At 34.6% G+C, this 21,991-nt stretch overlaps 5 protein-coding genes across 6 annotated transcripts; 2 read left to right on the top strand and 3 right to left on the bottom strand.

Moving 5' to 3' along the window:
- Positions 1-3,182: 3,182 nt before the first annotated feature.
- LOC120155163 (60S ribosomal protein L9-like) lies at positions 3,183-4,731 on the bottom strand. Its single transcript, XM_039166742.1, has 3 exons — positions 4,286-4,731; positions 3,425-3,547; positions 3,183-3,348 (listed from the first exon to the last, which is right to left on the bottom strand). Exons 1-3 carry the CDS (start codon positions 4,658-4,660, stop codon positions 3,262-3,264), a joined length of 585 nt encoding a protein of 194 aa, XP_039022673.1. The 5' UTR covers positions 4,661-4,731; the 3' UTR covers positions 3,183-3,261.
- A 436-nt stretch (positions 4,732-5,167) lies between these two features.
- Positions 5,168-5,719, bottom strand: LOC120155318. The gene has a single exon (XM_039166869.1). The coding sequence runs from the start codon at positions 5,717-5,719 to the stop codon at positions 5,168-5,170; it is 552 nt and encodes a 183-aa protein (XP_039022800.1).
- A 2,463-nt stretch (positions 5,720-8,182) lies between these two features.
- Positions 8,183-10,490, top strand: LOC120155345 (WAT1-related protein At3g30340-like). Its single transcript, XM_039166913.1, has 6 exons — positions 8,183-8,423; positions 8,536-8,598; positions 8,689-8,805; positions 8,902-9,316; positions 9,926-10,077; positions 10,184-10,490. The coding sequence occupies exons 1-6, from the start codon at positions 8,224-8,226 to the stop codon at positions 10,359-10,361; spliced, it is 1,125 nt and encodes a 374-aa protein (XP_039022844.1). The 5' UTR covers positions 8,183-8,223; the 3' UTR covers positions 10,362-10,490.
- A 569-nt stretch (positions 10,491-11,059) lies between these two features.
- On the bottom strand, positions 11,060-12,150 carry LOC120155349. Its single transcript, XM_039166920.1, has 2 exons — positions 11,344-12,150; positions 11,060-11,249 (listed from the first exon to the last, which is right to left on the bottom strand). The coding sequence occupies exon 1, from the start codon at positions 11,942-11,944 to the stop codon at positions 11,483-11,485; it is 462 nt and encodes a 153-aa protein (XP_039022851.1). The 5' UTR covers positions 11,945-12,150; the 3' UTR covers positions 11,060-11,249; positions 11,344-11,482.
- Positions 12,151-14,163: 2,013 nt separating this feature from the next.
- Positions 14,164-17,443, top strand: LOC120155347 (E3 ubiquitin-protein ligase MARCHF2-like). 2 transcript variants are annotated; one of them, XM_039166919.1, is made up of 7 exons: positions 14,164-14,440; positions 14,806-15,208; positions 16,108-16,242; positions 16,325-16,367; positions 16,715-16,771; positions 16,859-16,973; positions 17,076-17,443. In XM_039166919.1, the coding sequence occupies exons 2-7, from the start codon at positions 14,889-14,891 to the stop codon at positions 17,204-17,206; spliced, it is 801 nt and encodes a 266-aa protein (XP_039022850.1). In that variant the 5' UTR covers positions 14,164-14,440; positions 14,806-14,888; the 3' UTR covers positions 17,207-17,443. The 2 variants fall into 2 exon arrangements, with proteins under 2 accessions (XP_039022850.1, XP_039022849.1); XM_039166918.1 differs by having other exon boundaries at positions 14,166-14,440; positions 14,809-15,208.
- Positions 17,444-21,991: the final 4,548 nt, after the last annotated feature.

Genomic DNA, 21,991 nt, shown 5'->3' with positions numbered 1-21,991 from the left:
AGGGTTTTTGTAAACTATATATACTTTATTAATTTATGTAGTTTATGCATATCGTTTCTATAAACTATATAAATTTTACTTTATCTAGTTTATATATATATACTATACTATACTATACTATACATGGTTTATACATAAATGTACTATAAGTTACATATATAGTTTACATATGTACATATACTATAAGTTACATATATTAACTATTGTTTATAGACTATAGGTTAATGTTACATATATAATTTATATAAACTATTGTTTATATAAACTATATATGAATTATCAAATGTGTCTATACATATATAGTTTATAAAGTTTAGGATTTAGGGTTTATGTTTTAGAGTTTAGGGATTTTATAAACTATATAATTTATTACTTTATATAGTTTATGCATAGTATTTCTTTAATATATATAATATATATATATATATTCTATATATTACTTTATTAGTTATACATACATATATATACTATATTAATATAAATTATAATATATAAACTATATATTTTATATAGTTTATACATATATAGTTTATATACATACATATATATATATATACTATATTAATATAAATAATATTTTATAAACTATATATTTTTTATAGTTTATACATAGATAGTTTATATATATAGTTCACATAAACATAATTTATATATAGCTTATAATAATTATATAGTTTATAATATAAATATAGTTTATATATAAACTTATATATATATATATATATATATTATATATATATATAATATTTTTTCAGTTTTTTAAATGAATGCAATTTACTATATTTTTCATTATTTCTTCACATTTTGCATTTATTTCGATTTAATCCTTTTGTGTTTTTTAATTTATTTCAATTTTAAGTCTTTCACTTTTATATGTATTCAATTTAGTCCTTAAATTTATATTTGCATCTTCCATTGTTAGTTGTTATTTATTTATATTTTTGTAACTGGCCCATACTTTTTTAAATGTGTTTAATTTAGTCATTTTTTATATTAATTTAAACCTCATATTTTAAATTTATTTCAATTTAATCCCTTACATATGTTTGTTGTTCAATTTATATTTAAAGATTTTATTTGTAATTTTACATTTCTTCAATTTTTTCATTAAATTTATATTTTTTACAAAATTGATCTATGAATATTTATTTTTCTTTTAAATTACTCGAAATCATATACAATTACAACTTGCAATTCAACAATCACGAAAGATGACAAAATAATTAATCCAAAAAATAAAAACGACCCGACCTGAACTCAATCCGTATCCGATAAACATCCGACCTAAATTTTATCTGTCAATGATGTGACCCGATTTGAACGAGATCCGACTGAAGTCCACCCAAACCTGAATTAACCTGGTCTTTATATGCTTTGGACCTGAATTGTTTTTACTTGAACTGACATCGATCCGAACTGAAAATGACCCGGCCTGAACCCGATCTAGATCTGATGTCAAATTAACCTGAAATAACCCGAACTGATTTGACATGACCTGAACCCGATCTGAATCTGGTATCAAATCAACCTGAGTTGACATGTATCCGATTTCACCCGACCTACCAAAATCCGACTGAAACATGTCCGATTACCTGATTTTACATCCCTAGATGAGGGTAGAAGATTAAGGAGTTATAACATCTTAGAAGTCCATATTTATAATAAATTCATAACCATTGGCCTTACTGGATCTTATGGGTTTTTGTGCAGGTCCTATCAATATCATTGGACTTTATAATTGACACTGCATCTGGCAATCATCCATATGATCCCTGCTTGTCACTTCTGAAGCCTACTGGTGTTTATGCCCTTGTTGGGTTCCCAAGTGAAGTCAGATTCAGCCCTGCAAGCCTTAATCTGGGTATAGACCAGTATTTGATATTCTGTGTTGATTTCCTTGTTCTTAGGGATGGCTGTTTTATCCGAACCCAATAGGTTTCAATTTGATCTAATTAGATTGTTCTTAGAGATGACTATTGGATGAGTCAAAATAGATGATTGAGATTAACTTTTTGTTTTCTTTTCTAGTTAATATTTTCCAACCATCAATTTGTACTCATCTAATGATCCTAAATTTATGTAAAATTATTTAATTTTACATTATAAAACATAATCCTATCCCATATATATTAGGTCAGGTCAAATACACGTTTTGATCTAAAAATCAAATCAAGCTTTAAGTCAGATGAAACCTTCCTAAACTTTGAGTTGAGTTAGGTCTAATGAATACGAAAGACCAGACTATCTCCAGAAGAAGGCTATGAAAAGAGAAGGCTATGAAATTAATTTTTCGAATTCAATTCGGATGGGTCAAAACCCAACTCAACCAATGACCATCCATACTTATTCTCGCTTGATTAATTGTAAAACTATGTTGCTTGAATTGACCTTTTTGTTGGCAGGTAGAGATGCACATAGCCGGATTTAAATTCGATCTAGATCGGATAAAAATCGATCTGGTTTTTTCACCAAACTAAAAACTCGATTTATAAAAAAATCGGTTCGGATCATAACCGATTTGGAGGGCCGGATGATGTAACCGATTTGAAAAAAACCGGTTTTTTAAAAATAACCAATTTTTAATCCGGTAAAAAATGCGATCATCTAATTTTTTTAACCCCAGACCGGATTTTTAAACCACATACCGGATTTTTTTCCGGATAAAAAACTGATTTTTTATCTGGTTTTTTTTTCAAACCGGTAAAAAATCCGGTCGCCTAATTTTTCCCCAAACCGGTTATACTATCCGGTTTAAAAAAACCGATTTTTTCCAAAACCGATTTAAGATATTTTTTACGCAAAATCAGATACCAATCCAATATGCAACTCAAGCTCTTGAAAGGGTGGTAAAGAGGGATGTTAAGTACCGCTTTGTCATCGACATCGAGAACTTGAAATACACTGAACGTACCGCATTGATCTTGCATGGTGGCATCCACTTCAAATATTTGCTGAATAATGGCACATTAATATTGCCACTGAAGATAAACTGTTTTAATTGTTATGTCGGTTTTGAGTTTTGATCAATACAGTTATTGTTGAATTCTAAAAGACCATTTTCTTCGTTAAATTTTTTGGTAAAAAGCTCATTTACTTTCCCATCATATCTTCACCCACTTCATAACAAAGACCCAACACAAAATAAATTTTTTGATAAAGATAACATCCTTGTACCCTTCATCTGTAGTCCAGGAAAAGGTACCATATATTACCATGACATTGAAATGTACCGTACCCCAAAACTACAACTCGAGATAATAATCATTCCTCTTCGGCGATCCTGCCCTTTTCGCTGACATAGATACCATCAAGGAACTTCCTAATATCCTTGTTCTTCACATGACATTTCTGTTCAAAATGAAGGTTTAAACAGTCAGGTTATGGAACATTGGGAAATATTAGCATAGGGTGCACGAGAGAGTACCTGATTTATCAAAGCTGCTGATCGCGACACAAGTTCGATATCATTACCATCCAAAACGATCTCATCCTTAACCTTCTCGGATCGAATAATGGAAACACCTTCCAACATATCCACCTTACGCACCTAATGTTTCACCAACAGAAGAACATAAATATATAAATAATATCAAAGAAACATCAGACATCTCGAACATCAATCATTAATAGAGAGACAATTCCAGAGTAAACATGGTTCCTTAACCCTTGAACAATAACATTTTAGGGTGAAAAAGAAAAAAAAAACGATGGTTGCCTATTTCTATACATCAGCAAACAAAGTCGATAAGGATTTCAAGTTTCAATAAACGGTGTTGACATTAAGCAAGAGAATCAATAATAGAAAGATAATTCCAGAGTAAACATGGTTCTTTAACCCTTGAACTATAACATTAAACATTCTAGGTTGAAAAGGAATAAAAAATGATGATTGCCCATTTCTATACATCAGCAAACAAAGTCGATATGAATTTCAAGCTTCAATAAACGGTGTTGACATTAAGCAAGAGACTCACACATGGATCGGTTCTATAATAAAATTAAAGCAAGCTATACAACATAGTAGTTTTATTAAGTTATCAGGTATCCAAAATGACAACTAGGGAAGCTGATGGGAATATGTCATTTCAAAAAGCTGTAATAGAAAACCATACATTAATATAAGAAACCTCAAAACCTAAAATCAAGTCAAGAAATAGAGATTGGCTGTTCAAAGGGGGAAAATAGAAGCTTAAATGAATCTACAGCAATAATCAGTGTTGGATTCGTAATAAACATGCAGTAAAAGATTTTAAATAGAGGAAGGAATGGGAGAGAGATGGGTGACCTTCTTCTCGCCGAGGAAGTTACGGATCTCGATGGACTTGTTTCCGTTAGTAATGGAGGCGTTGATGGGAAAGTGAGCGTAGACGAACCTCATCTTGTAACGGTAGCCCTTGGTAACGCCGGTGATGAGATTCTCGATGTGGCTGAGGGCGGTGCGGATGGCGGCGCTGGTTTTCCTTGTACCGAACCAAGCCTCGATCCTGAGCTTGCGCTTGCCTGTCTCCTCGTCCTTGGTGAGATGGAAGTCGAGGTTGAGGTGCTTGAAGTTGCGGGTGAGCTTACCCCTGGGGCCCTCAACCTCTATCATCTTGGCCTTCACCTTGATGTTAACCCCATCGGGGATGTCCATTGTCTCTGATGAAAGTATGGTCTTCATTTTTCTGGCTCTCTGACACTCTTCCCCTTCACTCTCTCTTTGACGGCTTCGAGTAGAGGAAGAAGCTTTGATAAAACCCTAAGCCTTTTAAATGCCTCTCTATACAATATCTAACATCTAAATCAAGTCCTTAGGGTTTTGGGCTTCCTTTTGGGCTTGAAATCATCATGTGACTTGATTCATTAATGGATATACTACATGTTTAGCCACCTAACCTTCAACGTGTTTTTCTTTTGGTTATTTAACTTTTCAAATTTTCAATATTATTTCTAAACTTTCAAGTCGATGGTTTCGATCACTCAACCGTTAAATGTTTAATGGAAACACCAAAACGTTGTCGAGTTTAGGCCATTTCATTTTATAAAATTGGTCAAAAAGTTTCAACCTTTTTTTTTTGGATAAGTAGAATTTTATTATCCAAACAACAAAGTTTTGCTACAAATCATTCAACCAATCAATACAAAAAAGAAACTATGCACACCTAAACAAAGATAGTGAATGGCAGAGCTATAAACCCCAAGCATTACAAAGGTTAAGATTAGTACTATCTAGCCTATTGATATTTTTTCCCCTAAGACAAAACCGAACAGCATCAATGATTTCGGTTAGCAAAATTTCAGCAGATCTTGACCGATGTTGGAAAATTCGCTGATTTCTTTCCTGCCATATAGTATAGATAAAAGCAGACCAAGCTATCTTTAAAATGAAGGTGATAAGAGATTTCCCTTTCCATGAAGTGCTTGCTGTAGCAACCGTTTCTTCCCATGATAAGTTTGTAGGATTCATTCCATTCAATGTCAAAACAGAATTCCATAAGAAGACGGCTAGTGAACACTCAGAAAATAGGTGGTTTCTTGTCTCGTGAGATAAGTTGCAGTTTACACATGCTGTATCAGTGCTAATTCCCATTCGTTGTAGGCGGTCTCTGGTCTGTAATCTGTCCTGTAGAGCCATCCAAACGATTAAGCAATGCTTCGGGATATGCATTGGAAACCAAATAAGTTTATGCCATGGAACTTTCTGCCCTTTTGGTCTAATCTCATCCCAAACTTCCTTCATCACTCTTTATTTATCGTCGGACATCATTTGTAATGTAACTCTACCAAAATATTCTCAGTTCTCTCACTCTTTCTTCTTTTTAGTTTATATTAATTTAATTTGTAACATCTTTCATCTGATCAATATGAAATCAAAATATATTTCTCTTCTCCTTGTTCTCGACCTCTCCACCATTCGAAAATATTTTAACGTTATGAATAAAAGAGAGTCTAAAAAAATGAATTTGAGATTTTTTTTCACAAATTTACCCAAAAAATATTAATCAAATTAAAAATTAAGAACCAGACAATATAAAAAGAACAAAAAATGAAAGTTAAATGTTCAAAATAAAAACATTATGAAAGTTTGGTGACTAAACATATAGTTTACCATCATTAATTTACATCCTATACTACAAAGTGATTCCAATTATACTCTAGAATCTCAAAACATACATTAGAATTCATGACAATGTTTTCTTCCCTGCTAGTATTTTAGTGATTGCATCAAATTGGGGTTCAATGGCATCAACCTGTCCAAAGCCAAGCGTCATCTATGATAAGTGTCACAGCCTGGAGAAGTGAGGATATGAATCCATATCGAAAAGGAAAAAAAATTATAGAATTTATAAACGATGACGTTCTACATCCTATCAAGCACGTTTTTTGGAAAGTTTATTATAATCCAGTAATAAGTGCTGTCAAAGTGACCATTTGACTGCCCGATTTCACTCCCGGTGGAGTAGGCAGACTGAACTCCAAGTTGGCCTGTTTAATATCTCCACCTTGGGATCCCTACCTGTTTGTTTCCTCTCTGCTTGATTGATATCGGCCAACCGCTGCAGATTCATCATGAGATCAATACTACAATTCATTCATTTTCTATATTATAAATTGTACAACAGCATTCACCAGTTAATTATTCCTTACCTTCCCTTGCATAAGTCCGTCGACAACATCGGTATATTAAATTTAAAACCAGTGGCGACACTTAATAATGAAAGCTATGGAGCAGAGAGAAAAGGAGAAGAATTTTGAAACACTTTTGCCAATAGTTTAGGAATAAATGTAGTCAAAATCGTCCCTGATATTTTCAAAGTTGCTAGAGAATGTCTGTGGGGGGCGAACGAGTGGACAAGGAGTTTTTGCTATTTCCCAAACATCTTTTTATGTTATTCCATAGCATAAGATAGTTAAAAAGAGATGGTAGGGGCACTTTCTTAGATGACTCATTCTAAAGATGATAAACGAGTGGTCGTGGTCACTGCAAAGTTGTTGTTTTTAGCATCTGGAATCCATGTCCCTTTCTCAATCCCTGCATAATTTAAGGAAAGTAGGAGGGAGGAAATGACAGTATTCATAGTAATCAAATCTGTGTTATTCGAACTCTTCGTATTTCATATTTTCGAAATATATTTAGATATGAGTATGATGATATAATCCTCCAATCTGCAGATTAACGCAGTTGCCTAATATGAAGGCTGAAGCATATTTGATAATTTACAAAATGTTATTCTAATGGCTGCTTTAAGTTATGGCGCATGTGCAATTCATTAATTTCAACGTGCAGAATGATTAAAAACTAAATGCAGTGATGAACATTCCTTTTAGAGCATTAAGTGGAACAAATGCCAAATATTCAAATACACAAAGATGGAAACTTAGCTGAGACTCTCTGGGAACAATCTGTGGAGATTGGACTAACAAGGGTAGAGATGTTTATCCTTAATCGAGAAAAAAAGCTTTTTAATTAAGTTGACTTGTGTAAGGTGATAATCAATGGCTTGAAACTGAGCATCTGGATTGATGAAACTGGAAAATGAAAAAGGTTCAAAGAGGAAATAATTAGATTTGTTTCACTTCAATAAATCAAAGGGTGCATCAGTTCTTGCACATATCACCATCTCCTCAACTACAGTGGTGCAAAAGATTTGACATATTGTTCTTGTTTCCCAAGTTGTAGGATCTGGGGATGCTTCTTTGTCATGTTTCAAAGATTAATTATTTGATGCCATGCATAAAGAGTATCAATCTCTCCTACACCCCTAATCAGAATGCAGATTATGCCCCTATACGATGAAATTATATGTGTTCTGTAATATTTCTGATGGAAAAATCTTGAATGGTATGCAGAAAATGAGCAATCTTATTCAATAGGGTTTGAAGAAATATATGAAAACGAAAAGCCGGTCGACATGCATAGATGCTTTTCGATATATTGCCAGGGCCTGCGAAGGGATTCCAAGCTAATCTCCAGTAGGTTCAGTCAAAAGAAAGTGAAAAAAGGACGAGAATAATTTTATTAAACTATTGCTAAAGTTGGTTGCTTAAAGCATTGATGTGATTTGAAGAATTTAATCTTGCTTTCTTCCCACTTATTCTAGACTCCATTTATTTAGAGCTCTACATATGTTTGTCTATCTATATCAGTTGCACTGCTAAGAAATTTTTTTAACAAACAGACTGAGAGAGAGAGCTTGCACCGCCCCGTCCCAGTCCTTACCTCGGCTCTTTCGACTGCTGGTGATGGATTCAATGGCTGAATTGAAAAGTTGTAATGAATGGTACCCTTTTATTGTGATGATAGCAGTTGATTTTTCTTTTGCGGTGGTGAATATTCTTCTTAAGAAAGTCCTTGATGATGGGATGAACCATTTGGTTCTCATAACATTCCGGCTGTCAATCTCTACAATTTTCTTGGCCCCCATTGGATACTTTTGGGAAAGGTATAGGAAGCTCTCTCCACTCTCCATTATTCCCATTACCTTTCCTTTTAAGTGTGTTTTTTTAGCTTTAGCCCTCCTTTGTCATTAGTTTCAGCACTAAGATTGCTTGCAGGAACAGCAGACCTAAGCTCACTCCACGCATTTTATGTTACCTCTTCTGCATTGCAATCGTGGGGTTAGTTTATATTCAACTATACATGCGTGAATCTCCATCTAGCTTTGATAGTATCATGAAAGGCACATCTAACTTGTTGATTCCTTATAGGGCCTCACTAACGCAATACTTCTTTCTTCTTGGAATTCAATACACATCCGCTACATTCGCATGCGCTTTCATCAACATGGTGCCAGTGACCACATTTATAATGGCATTACCATTTCGGTATCGATGCTAATCACCCCTTGTTTGTAATGGTACCATGTTCTTGTGCAAACTTTTGTTACCAATACTCTCTGGTGTCACTTCTTTATACTGCAGGATTGAAACGGTGAACCTCAGAAGCAACAGCGGGAGAGGGAAAATACTCGGCTCGGTGATTTGTGTAGGAGGTGCCTTGCTATTAACACTTTATAAAGGAAGGCCTTTATTCAAACACCCACACTCATATGCCATGGCTCCGACCGTCTCAAATGCTGTCAAGCTGAGCTCTTCTAGGAGGGCAGAAAGGTGGACCATCGGTTGCTTAGCTCTTATAGTGGGAACACTGTTGTGGTCTTCATGGTTTATCATTCAATCATACGTTGGAAGAAGATATCCTTGCCAATTCTCCAGCACTGCAATCATGTCGTTCTTCGGTGCAATTCAGTCAGCTGCCTTAAGCTTGCTTATAAACAGGGACCTTTCCATGTGGGCACTGAAGGGAAAAGCTGAAATCATAACTGTCCTCTATGCAGTAAGAATGCTCTTCTTGGTGTAAATGTCCAAAAAATGGATGACTAATTCTAGGAAGTTTATAACAGGGTGAGCTTTAAATTATGTTCTCAAATCGGGTATTAGTGCCGAATATAGATATGCCTCCGACACAAGTATGCTCAACCGTCGAATATGTATCGGATATGCATATTTTCAGTAAAATAAAGAGTTCGAGAAACATAGATGGTTACCCAACAGCATATTTTTGGTTGAGGAGTAGGGAAGGGTGGCCTAGGTATATGCTGTCGTGTAGGCTAGGCCAGCATTGCAAATCTTTTCCTTTTTCCAAAACATCTTTTTCCCTTGTTGCCATTCAATTAAAATTTACAAAAAAGAGAGGCATAGATTCCAACTTCAATTCTACGCATCTATCTTGTAATTTTGTATTGCCTGGTTGCAGAAATAGTACACACCACATTAGTGTCTGTTGAAGGGCCACTTGAAAACCATGGCTTCCAAGGATTTAAATAGCTAAATAGAAATGTTGGCCACAAAGAAAAAAAGCTTGTTGGAGCATTTTTCATAAGATTTTGATGTCCAACTCATGAGTTTCTTCTTTGTTTATCCCACTATTGTTTTGTTTATGCAGGGAATGATAGGGTCAGGGTTGTCATTTGTCGGCATGGCGTGGTGTGTCAAGAAGAGGGGTCCGGTCTTCACTGCAGCCTTCAGTCCTCTCGTTCAGATAATGGCAGCCATGTTTGACATCCCCATCCTTCATGAACAACTCAATCTTGGGAGGTTAATTAATTATCCTATGTCCTACCTAATTAATACATTTGCTTATATACTTACAAGCTGATGTATACCCACCGCTAACTTTCTTCCCCGCCACTCCGATGAACAGTTTGTTGGGTTCTATAGTTGTCATTGTCGGACTGTATGTTCTTCTTTGGGGCAAGAACAGAGAGATGCAGAACTGTATATCAAAAATTGCTCAACAAGCCAAAGAGATTAGGGAACAAGAGGCTCAGTTACCAGTCATTACAGTTTCTTGTGATTCAAGTTGTCATGAGAGCAAGTAGCGTTTTGCCGCCTAACTTTAAGTTCATTCACGTGGTATTCGAATAACCCTCTTGATTAAATACCACCAAATATGTTTCAACATCTCTCGTTCGATTGTTCCGCAACAAAGAAATCAAGAAAAAATTTACTTTTTTAACAATTTTGTGATGGATGCACCCTTGTTTCCAGGACTGTGAGACTATGATATGCAAAGTTCATCAATGAAAATTGAGAATGAGGTTCATGGTAACATATAACAACCTTATGGCATATACCATATGGAGAATGAGGTTCATGATAAAACAGTGCGACAGAGTAACATTAAAATTTGAACTCCATTGTTTGATCTGATGTGCTTTCAGTTTCACCTCCAAAGTCGGTTTCACATGGAAAAACCAAACTTTTGTTTAGCAACCTTAGTTCCGAATATTTCAGATGTACCGTTTCATCAAATTTGTTTTCTCCGGCACAAGAGCTGTATGCTTATTAATCAGTTTAAGACTCCTAAGTATGTTGAATTAAGCTTATATATGATGGCAGCTTTCATGGTTATAAATAATGCAGCAATAGTGCTCCTATAAATGAACGATCTAAACTTGCCATTCTTCGGTTCGATTGGATCCAGATTGCAGACCGGGATACCATAGACCATGTGGTATCTGATAGACCCTTATGATTACAGGTGGTGTGCAAAGAAGATAAATCATCAGATTGGATCTGCTTCTTGCAATTAAAGACACAAAAAGAGGAGTATGAACTTGAAAGTTCACACAATTATTATAAGGTTGACACCCTAGACCATGGTTAACAAGAATGCAGAAAACATCAAAACGGTATATAATAAAACACATAATTCGGAAAGAAGCATAGTTACACTATGGGAATACACAGATTCCCTTAGTCTTTACCTTTTACATGTTGTCTAGCAAACATAATCTTGGATGACACCCTAGACCATGGTTAAAGTAAAAAAGGGAATACACAGATTCCCTTAGTCTTTACCTTTTACATGTTGTCTAGCAAACATAATCTTGGATATAAAGTAAAGCAATACAGAGATTTATTGTATGCAATGTATACTGACTTAGACGACTTCTTTTCAGCACTTTTGAACCATGTTATAGCTGCGATTTTTTGTTCCTTAAACGGAATGTTCGGTTTTGGCGGAATCCTTCTCTATTTTCTTTCCCCTCCTGTGCTTATCATCTGACTTCTTGCCTTCATGTTCGGCGACATCCGAGATGTCCAAATGGACACCGGGATCATTGGTGTTGTAGCTGCTGCCAAGCATCATTGAGTTGTTAACGGCTTGGAAATTGCTGTTCACGTAGGTACTGAGTGTGTCAGGCTCGCAAAGTGAAATCCCATGCGGGCTGCTGGATTTCTCATCCAACTCACTTCGCATTGTTGCCCCCGCATTGCTTCCTGCAAGTGTGATAATCCTCACACCATCATCATCTCCACCCTGGCTCGATCCCGGTTTATGAACACCGCATACACGACGAGTTATGGCGGAGACCATGTCTTTGATTTCTTTGTCAAGTACTCTATGCTTATCTCCTTCACCAGATGACTGGCCAATCTTGCTTGATTCCAGAGGCATTATTTAGCAACACAAAGAACAAACAAAGTTAAGGTTTGAGAAGGAAGAGATAGGCAAATACAGGCAAATGCGAGTTGGGTTGGAGCTGAAACTGAAAAACATTTACATATAAGAATAGCCGCAGGGCCAAAACTGTAGTGTTTGATATGGAATAAAGAAGTGCCTTCTATGGCAATTCAAGGATTTTAATTTATTCCCAGATTAAAGCAGAAGGATTACTTGAAAAATGGTTAAGCTTCTACAGATATATATATATATATACACACACACACACACACACTTTTGTTATTGTCACGCTCTTTAACCTTTTTAATTTTCATTCAAGAGATTTGAAGGGGAAGAATCATTCTGGTGATAATAGGCATTGTCAAAGCTGTCATTCCACCTGTTGCTGGCTTGCTGCAACCATTGAAGATGGCTGTGTTCTTATGACTCATCGGCTGGGCCTTTAAAGACCTCACTGGGCCTGGGTTGGCGTTTACTATGTACGTGAATCATCAATCTTGTATGCGTTTCTGCATTAAAATTAAATTAAAAATATAAATTCTTACATTTTTTTTTATCTTGTATGACGATTTTTATTATTCAACTTTCTTGTTATTGATTTATTCCTATTTTGATAATCAAGGTGTGGAATCCATGTGTCATTCTCATCTATCACACTGACACTATAATTATCATTATCAGTTCCTTCTTTGATCACTCAAGATATCGATAATTTCGTTTTATTGTTTCCTACCATTCTATCAGTTTGGATTTTTCCAAAATCAATATAAAACTCAACCCTAAAGCCTAAAAACATGAAATCACTTTAATCTATAATATCCATCATCCGATCAACGTGTAATCAAAATATATAGTTCAATTCCCCCTTCTCCACCATCCCATCGATGGATTTAGAAGAAGATGTTTCATCATCGACAAAGCAAATAAAATTCAAAACTACTATTTGTTTTCTTCATAAAAATGAAAAAAAAAATGAGGACACTTCATAAATTATAAAAGAAAATCATCCGATCAACGTGGAATCAAGATATATAGTTCAATTTCCCCTTCTCCACCATCCCATCGATGGATTTAGAAGAAGATGTTTCATCATCGACAAAGTAAATAAAATTCAAAACTACGATTTTTTTTTCTTCATAAAAATGAAAAAAAAAATGAGGACACTTCATAAATTATAAAAGGAAAATGTACAATCGTAATGCCATTAAGTATTTAATAAATGAGTGACCAGAATAAGAATAAATTTTAAATTTTAGTAATTAAAATAGGAGTGAGGAGTAAGTTAAGGGATGAAATTTGTAATTTGATAATAAAGAAGTGCAGAGTTGAACATTATACCTACTGCTTAGTGTTAGTCTTCAAATTAACTTGTTTAATGTGGTGAGAAGTCTCAGCCCTCCACTTCTTCAAGGTTGGTAATGATAATTGATACCTAATTAAGGTTGTCCCACCTTCATGCATATCATTAATGGCTGTCTCAATGCCAATAATACATACTGCATCCAAGGCTTAACATGCCCATTGCCCAACATTTAGTACTAAATTGGCAAAGACGTGACGGGGATGATAAGCACCCTGGATTCCCCTCGTGTACCAAACTTACTTGCCCTTCGTAATAAGACACAATACCAGCTTTTTCATTGTCATTTTCAGCCACTAATATAACTTAGCAAACAAACATGGAATGGTCAGTGGGTGATCCAAAATAAAACTTTTCTATATGGAAACCTATTTTCTGCCTATTTCTTTTATAATATAACGAAAATTATTATCTTTTAATTGTACAATCAGTTAAAATCTTGAACAATCAAATCTAATGTTTTCATGATATTATTATTATTATAAAATGTCTGAGATTTTGTTTGCTTCTTTATTTAATGGGTCTTGAAAAAACGCTTCACAGGTTTGTGCAATAGTTAATAAAATAATATTAAAAATCTCAAATATTTTATAATAATATTATATTAAAAATATAATATTTAATTATTAAAGCTTCCAAAGGATTGTACTATGCATCGATAATATTTCAAAAATTGAAATAGATTACTATTTGTTTTGGAGTGGCCTATTTTTTTTTTAACTAAAATATCAAAGAAAAATAACAATATGTTGAATAGAGTTTTTTTAGAGGAGAAAAAAGAAACGTCAAACAAACAGGAAAATCTCAATTCTCATATTTTAGAGATACTCGTACACGAAAGGAAGGGAGTCGGCTACGGTCCACCTTATTCCGTGGCGTTGAGCTCTTAAACAAAAGATTCTTCGTCTGTTAGTTAACCCAATTCGTCGTTATTTAATTCATAAAAGTATGGAGGGATGGGAAATAAAAATTACTGTCGTCTCTATTTAATCTCTCATTTTAGTTTCTCTCCCATTTTCTTCTTCTTCTTCTTCTTCTTCTTCTTTTTCCTTATATTGTTGCTGTTGTTTGCTCAACTCTCGACTTGCAGCAAACTCATCAGTGGTTGAAAGGAAGCAAACATTCTTCAGGTACACGCTCCTCACTTTTCTATAAAAGAAATTTCATCACCTCTTTTACTCCTTTCTGTACATGCTTGTTTTTTGGTCACCGCATACCGATATTTTTTTTCCTCTGAGCAAATTTTAAACAGGAATTTTATGCAGTGCATCTTGTTAGCAGGTTACCTCTGATTGCTTGGTTTCGTTTTCATAGTTTCTAGTCTAGAATCGAAGTAATAGAACTACGGAACTGTCTTTTGTATTCTGTTTTAAGCATAGTTTGAAGGGTTTAAGGCTGGCGTTTTGCAATTTTACTTGTTAATAATTAATCCCTAGGGTTTTGATTGACTGGCTGGCTGTTTTGATGGTTGTTTTTTTTATGTTTATGAAATCAGCAGTGAGGGTGCTGGGGAACTTCACGGAATTAAATCTTTTTGGACCACACGGGGGTAGTATAAACGCTGTAAATTATAATCAGATGCAGAATGAAGATTCAAATGAGACTAGCACTAGAGCTAGTTACAACTCCAGTAATTTACCTGAACCTGATCTTGAGAAGCAGGGAAACAACCTGGTGTTGCCTCAGGAGGAAAAGCTGGCACGCTCTGTTAAGGATTCGACCTGTGAGGCCAGTCCGACATTGTTAACCATCGTGGTAACGAAGGGTGAGTCTCATGTAACTCAGCAGCCAGTAGCTCAATTATCAAAAGATATGGACTGTATTATGGATGAATTACCTCGTGTGGCTCCTCAAAAGGGTTTTTTTTCGAGGAGCATTAGTTCCGACGTGGAATGCAGGTATGTTATACGCTTTTTTTCATCTTCTACCAGTCATTCATACATTCTGTATCCTCATTTATCATGCTTCTTTTGAAATTTTGTTCCAATTTTTGACTTTTCTGGATTGGATGGACTCCTAGTAAGAGTGTAGATCATTACATAGGCTTGAGTATCTGTTAGCCATGGTCGTTGAAGTCCCAAGCAGGGTTTTAAAAAACGGTCCGCGACCACGATTTCGGCCGCGATATAGCGGTTTCGCCGCCGTCCGAGTTACCCGCGATGGCCGCAATAGCGTCCGCGACGGCCGCAATCACGGTAAATCCGAAATAACCGAAAACGCGACCACGACCGCGATTTGAAACCCTGGTCACAAGGATGAAATCTTTATCTGTTTATGTTAATTGCCCCAAGCATTTCACTTAGCCCAGAAGGTGGTAGTCTTAGTTCTCTTTATACTTTCTAAACATGCTATACAATAATGAGCGTTGTTTTATTGTACTGTTTCGTTATAATTTGGCAAAAGAATGTGCTGCATAAAGGTTTTGGTGACATTAGACCCTTAGGATTAGGTTGAGAAGATGTCTCATTCAGATTGTCTTTATATATATTGTGGTCCGTCAACAAAAAATTTTTCCCACTTTTTTAATCCACCCTAACCCTATCTAAGTAATCCTCCTGAGGAGGACCTTAACTGCTAAGCTCTCTCGAATGTGCAACCTCCAAAGCCTATCACTAGCAATGTAGTATGCATGTGCCATCTAAGCTAGTACTCAATTGGCTGGTAAGCCAGCAATCTTAAATATACATTCCATTATGATTGTTACCTCTAGCCTTCAACTTGTTTTTCTGCTATTAATCATGAAAACAATCTGTAGTATCGAATGCTGTAACTAATTCCTATTTGTATGTTTTTTCAGAGTTTGTCAACAGGACAAGGAAGAAGGTCTTATAGATCTTGGTTGCCAATGTAAGGGGGGTCTTGCAAAAGCCCATCGATCTTGTATTGACATGTGGTTTCGTACAAAAGGATCCAACAAATGCGAAATATGCCAGTAATTATACAAATTTGATACCATGCTTTAAACTTAGCTTATTTGTAACTGATACATGATTTTATTTACTATTGTCATGCAGAGCTGTAGCTGTAAATGTATCAGCTCCAGAGTCCCAGCCCAGTGTAAGTATTCTGTGCTTAAGTGAAAGGGCTAGCAATATAAACCTGAGGATGACTTTGCTTGTATTATTTGGTTTGGCATACAAGATGCTAGACATTCAATATTATCTTGGGGTTGGGCTGGGGGTCAATTGCAGGAAGAGGTTTCGTTAACCAAATTTAAAGCTGAAAATTAAAACGAAGTTGAGTAAATAATTTGGTGGTGTTTACTATTAAGTGATGATATTGAGTGATAGTCCAAAGCAAGCAGAGAAAACTGGTGCTGAAGCGTATATATTATATTTTGGGGTTTATTTATATCATCCTATCCTCGTGTCTAGATCGATTCTTAAATGTGTTTCATGATGCAGACAAATTACTGGGTTTGGAGGGTTGATCCAAGCTTTACCCCACATGAACGTCAAAGGGTAAGTGGATAACTAGTAGATAGTATTATTCTTGAGAAAATTTTTCCTGTTTGTGTTAATTTTGTATCAAATCATTCTTTATGGCAGGGTTGTTTTAGTCCACTATGGGTGGCATTCTCAATCCTTATTGTTGGTTTAATGTTGGATGTGTTTATATCCGTTACTCTTGGTGTCTCTGTACTGCCTGTTAACATCATAATTGGTATGCACACCTCACTCGCATTCTCCCCAAGCCTGTTAACATTCTTAGGAAGTAGCTTTGCCTCGTATGCTTGATGTCATAACTTGAAGAGACATTGTACAGGTGTTATTGTTGTACTAGGACTTGGAACTGCCCTTCGACTTGCCCTTGAATTCTGCCACGAGTGGAGTATTAGGAGAGCCGTGCAAAGGGTAGAAGCAAATGTGGCTCTTGGGCATCATCCTGCTTTGTAGGTAAACCTGTATATAGTAAAATTTGAGTCTACTAGCCAATTACGTGGTTCTTTTTATTTGCGTATATAAAGTTCAGCATACTACTCTGCGAGGGCACCATTATTGTTACCACTCACATTTATACACCATAACACAGTTTGTAACATTCCCCTTGAATGGTTTGAGAATTTACAGTCAAATTGGACATGAAACATTTGGTTTGGATATGTATGCCAGGGTTTCAAGTTTTCGAGATGAGTAACTATATTTCCTTGATTATTAATAACTATGTTGAAATCAAAGGCTGTTATTCTGGATCCACACGGTGGATCTTTCATATTTTGTAACGGAATAGGAATAAAAGCATATCAAAATTCCATGTCCACTGCTTTTTACGGAAGATGCATCCTTTTGACTTTAAGTGGAGCCTGATTATATTGAAGGTTGAATTGGCAATTGGTTGGAATCCCCAGATTAATTAGTTCTAATTCTTCATTATTTTAGAAAGAAAATAGTTTGTGATTTTATGATTATGTTTGCTCATAGTTGAGTTTAGGGTTGAGATCCGATTTATTATTATTATTATTATAATTTTATTTCCATTGTACAATTGATCATCACCATTCATGTTAGGGATGTAAGTAGGGTTGTTCAAAACTCGGTAAGTATCCGGAATTTTCGGATACCAAAATGCTGGACCGTGTCCCAGCTTATTAAGATTTACGGGTACCCGTATTTTCGAGCCACGGGTACTCGTTTCATATTTTTTTTTCTTCTTTAAATTATATTATTTTAAAAAAAATTACATAGAAAAAATCTAAATTTAAAAGTATACTACAAATATACTCATAAAATTTAAAAATTTAAATTATATAATTAAAAGATAAAACTTATTAAAAATAAAATTAAAAAATAAAATAAAATTTAAAATGTTTTGAAGTTAAAAGAAATGATTTAGATTGTTATGGAGAAATAATTTAAAAATTAATAATTTATAATGTTATAGTTAAATAGTTTAATAAATTAGGAATTTAAAATATTAGGGTGAAATAATTTGAGAATTAGGAATAAAAAAATCTAATATAAAATAAAAAATATATAAGAAACCGGGTATTCGGTCTGCAGATATCCAGTTAAAGATATCTTGTGACTTGGGCTCAACCCGAAAATCCGAGAAAATAGCGGGTCAAGTATTGAACTTGAAAAATTAGATATTTTTTATTATAAATATATGATATTTTTTAATCGGCTCAACGAGTCGAGTATTTTTTAACACCCTAAAAATAAGTGGGACAGGTTCGCTAGGATTCGTCCCATTTTGTATCCAATTGGGCGGAGATAGGTACATGTTTCACGGGTGGTGGGGTGAGGATAGAAATAAAAATTGTCTTGAGAAATGAGATAGGCGTGAGCTGTGTTTTAAAAGGCGCTAGGTGCTCCAGGGCGATTAGCTACCTGAAAGCTTCAATTTTTTAGGCGCTTTGAGACGAGGGATTCACGTACGCGAGGCGCTTAATTTTACAAAACATTTGTAAATATTTTATAATCATACCTCAAACACAATTTAATCTTTAAATATGACACGTTGCAAATAGGGAATAATTTAGAAAAAGGTTAAGGGAGAGAAGAGATAATTAATCAACGGTTGAGGTCTTTCCATGTTGGTTTAAGCCCAATGTGAATCGTTGGATCTGTCGAGGAATGAACGGTTCAAATTCGGTCAATTTTTGGTAATCAGTGATCGTGGCTGTTCACCAAGGCTTGGAGTGGGTTTCATTGAGGGTGAAATAGCGAAAAGAATATGACATTTAGAGCACAAAAAGAGGAAAGAGAAAGATAAGGAGAAGAGGGAGAGAAGGGCAGAGAAAGAGAAGAAGAGATCGAGAAAGGGAACAAGAATATGATAGAGAGCGGGAAAGGGAACGGGAACGGGATAGAGAGCGAGATATGGAACGGGAAAGAGAAAGAGATCGCTTGAGTAGAGCGAGTAAGAGAAGAAGAGGGGATAGATTGAAAAGTAACAGAGAAGATGGAGCTGATGAAAGTTCTGAAGAAAATGTAAACGATGATGAAGATGATGACGAGTCAGAAGGCGGGGGAACCACTGCTGGTGGAGGTTCTGTTCAGATGATTCTGCCAAACAACGTCGCCGGGTCTCTGTCCATTCACCATCAACAACAACATCAGTTCCGGCAGAGTTTTCTGGTACCAATGAAAGTTATTAGAACGACACCGCCATCGGCCCTTCTATGACTACCAGAACAACTACCACGTCTACACCGGAAGAGTCATGCAATCATTATACGTGAATCGCTAAAAGCATCGCCTCGTTGTCTCTCGCCGTCTCCGACGACTGAATCGCCGCCTCATGTACTCGTCGCCGCCTTGGTGGTCGGAGGCTTTCTTTTAAACGCCTCGCCTAGCGCCTCAGGCACGCTTTTTAAAACACAGGGCGTGAGTAGGGTTATTCGCGGTCGGGTTGGATCAGTTTTTGGCTAAAAATTCATCCGATGGATCGGTTTGGATGTTTCTAAAAAAATCCGATCCGATCCAATTAAGTGCGATTTGATTCGATTTTAATTTGTGCGATTTTTGAATTCTAATTTTTCAAAATAATTCTTGAAATTTTTTCATAAAAAAAATCGGCTTCTTCCTTTATTTGAATGGTCACCAACCAAAGAAAAATGAAACATAATTAGAAATAAAAATCACAGAAATACACTAACTGATGTGTGTTGGCTGCTAGCAGTTGCAGAACTAAAAAAAATTACAGTTTACTGAACGGTGCAAGCAAGCAGCAAGAATCCCCCTAAATACTCCTTTTTTTAGTTCATTGGTGGGCCATTTCATGCACAAAATCCAAATGATTTTGACATACTGCAATTATAATATTAGACAATGTTGGTTGAGCCCAACATAGAGAAGGATAAAAGCAGTGGTGGGGGACAAAATACAAAAGCATTGTAAGAGTTTGTTAGGTTTGGATCGGTTCCGAATTTTTAAATTAAAACCGAATCAATCGGTTTTTTTAAAAAAATCAAACACACTAAATTAATTTTAATTTTTTTCGATTATTAATTTTTTAAATCAATTTTCGATTATTTTTTTGGATTAAATTATATCTGAACACCCCTAAACTTGAGTTTGACATGTATTGATCTCGTCCCGCACCAGGACTTTATTTTCTATATTTTTTTTAAACTTTTATCGGAGTTATATTTAAATTTACCAATTTAAAGGTCAACCTAACGATTTATTTTTTTCTTTAAATGACGAGAGTTGGAACGTCACATGAGGAGTCCGGATAAACAAAAACTTGATTTATATTTATTTAGATGATACTTATAAATAAAGGTAAAGTACAGAAATGATCTCTCGTTTATAGGTGATGTTTTATTGAGTTCATAGATTATTAAAAGCTATAAAATGATCATTTAACTATAGCGTGTTATTTTGTTGAGTTCTCTGACTATTAAAAGTTATGAAATGGTCACCTGATAATTTAGTATGTTCTAAAATCGTCATTTTTGTTAAAAAAAAATTAGAGGCAATCTGAGTTGAATGTTAACTTGATGAATGAGATATGATAAAATATGATATCAGAATCTCAAAAATTATTATATCTCAATCAACATGTTAATATTCAGCGAAGACTGTTTTCAAAATTTTAACGAAAAATGACGAGTTTGGAATATACTAAATAGTCAAGTAACTATTTGTTAACTTTTAATAATCGAAACTCAATAAAATAATATCCTATAATCAAAATATAATTTTACAATTTTTAATAGTTGAAAGACTTAACAAAATACTACCATATATTCCGAATTTAAATAGGTTGTGAGACATATATACTGAGATTAGGTGGGTCTGGAGATCTATGTGGAGAGTAAGGCATGATAGTTTTAGTCTTACGGGTCAAAGCATGGGAATGATTTTAAATTTTATATCCGCAACGAGTTACGTGGCAGAGAATAAAGATGAATTTTTTTTACCGAGAGGAACATTCTACACCAATCTTATTCAATTGGCATCTCTAATCTTGTATTAGATAATCGTATAAATTACATATTTAATATTTAAATTATTACTTTTATTTTATTTTGATATTAAAATTTTATTTTTTTAAATTATACTTAATGTTTAGTTTATGTTTTAATTTATTATACAATCATTATAAAATTGACAGAACTTTTGATGTTATTTTTTTAATGATGATGTGATATTATTTTATGACAATACATAAATATTATTATTAAATGTAATCCCACAATGAAACATAAACTAAATATTAAATATAATTTTAAAATAAAATAAAATTTGAGTACTAAAATAAAAAATAATTGTAAATGTGCAATTTACCCTAGGTAATAATAGATAAAATAATGGTTGAGCCGTTGAGGACAATGTAGGGATGTAATCTTTTTCGAGCATCCAAGTTAGAAATCATCGTCTACTTCAATTCAACCTACTTGCATGTTTTGAATTTATTAATTAATATTCTTATAATAAACTTTTTAAATGTTGGTTACATCATATAATTTCAAAGACAATGACGGTAGCTCAAGTGCAATGACCTGAAAACCACCACCACCTCTAAATGAAATCAAATAATAAAGAAATACACAAATTCAAAGGCAGAGGCGTGGCCTAGCGCACGAGGAGACTGTTCATTGTTTTTTTTTTTACTTTAATCAAATTTGAAAGCCAGAAAAGGAAAAAGAAAGCAAAATCAAAAAGCGTAGCACTACTGAGATTACTTTTTTGACGCTATGAAGAAGAGTCTTGCGGGATAAGCTAAGCACA

This window comes from Hibiscus syriacus, unplaced genomic scaffold (assembly GCF_006381635.1).
Source record: "Hibiscus syriacus cultivar Baekdansim isolate YM2019G1 unplaced genomic scaffold, ASM638163v2 tig00111166_pilon, whole genome shotgun sequence".
NCBI classification, from domain to species: Eukaryota; Viridiplantae; Streptophyta; class Magnoliopsida; order Malvales; family Malvaceae; genus Hibiscus; species Hibiscus syriacus.
The sequence above is the reverse complement of the archived record's forward strand: the minus strand, read 5'-3'. Positions and strand labels throughout refer to the sequence as shown.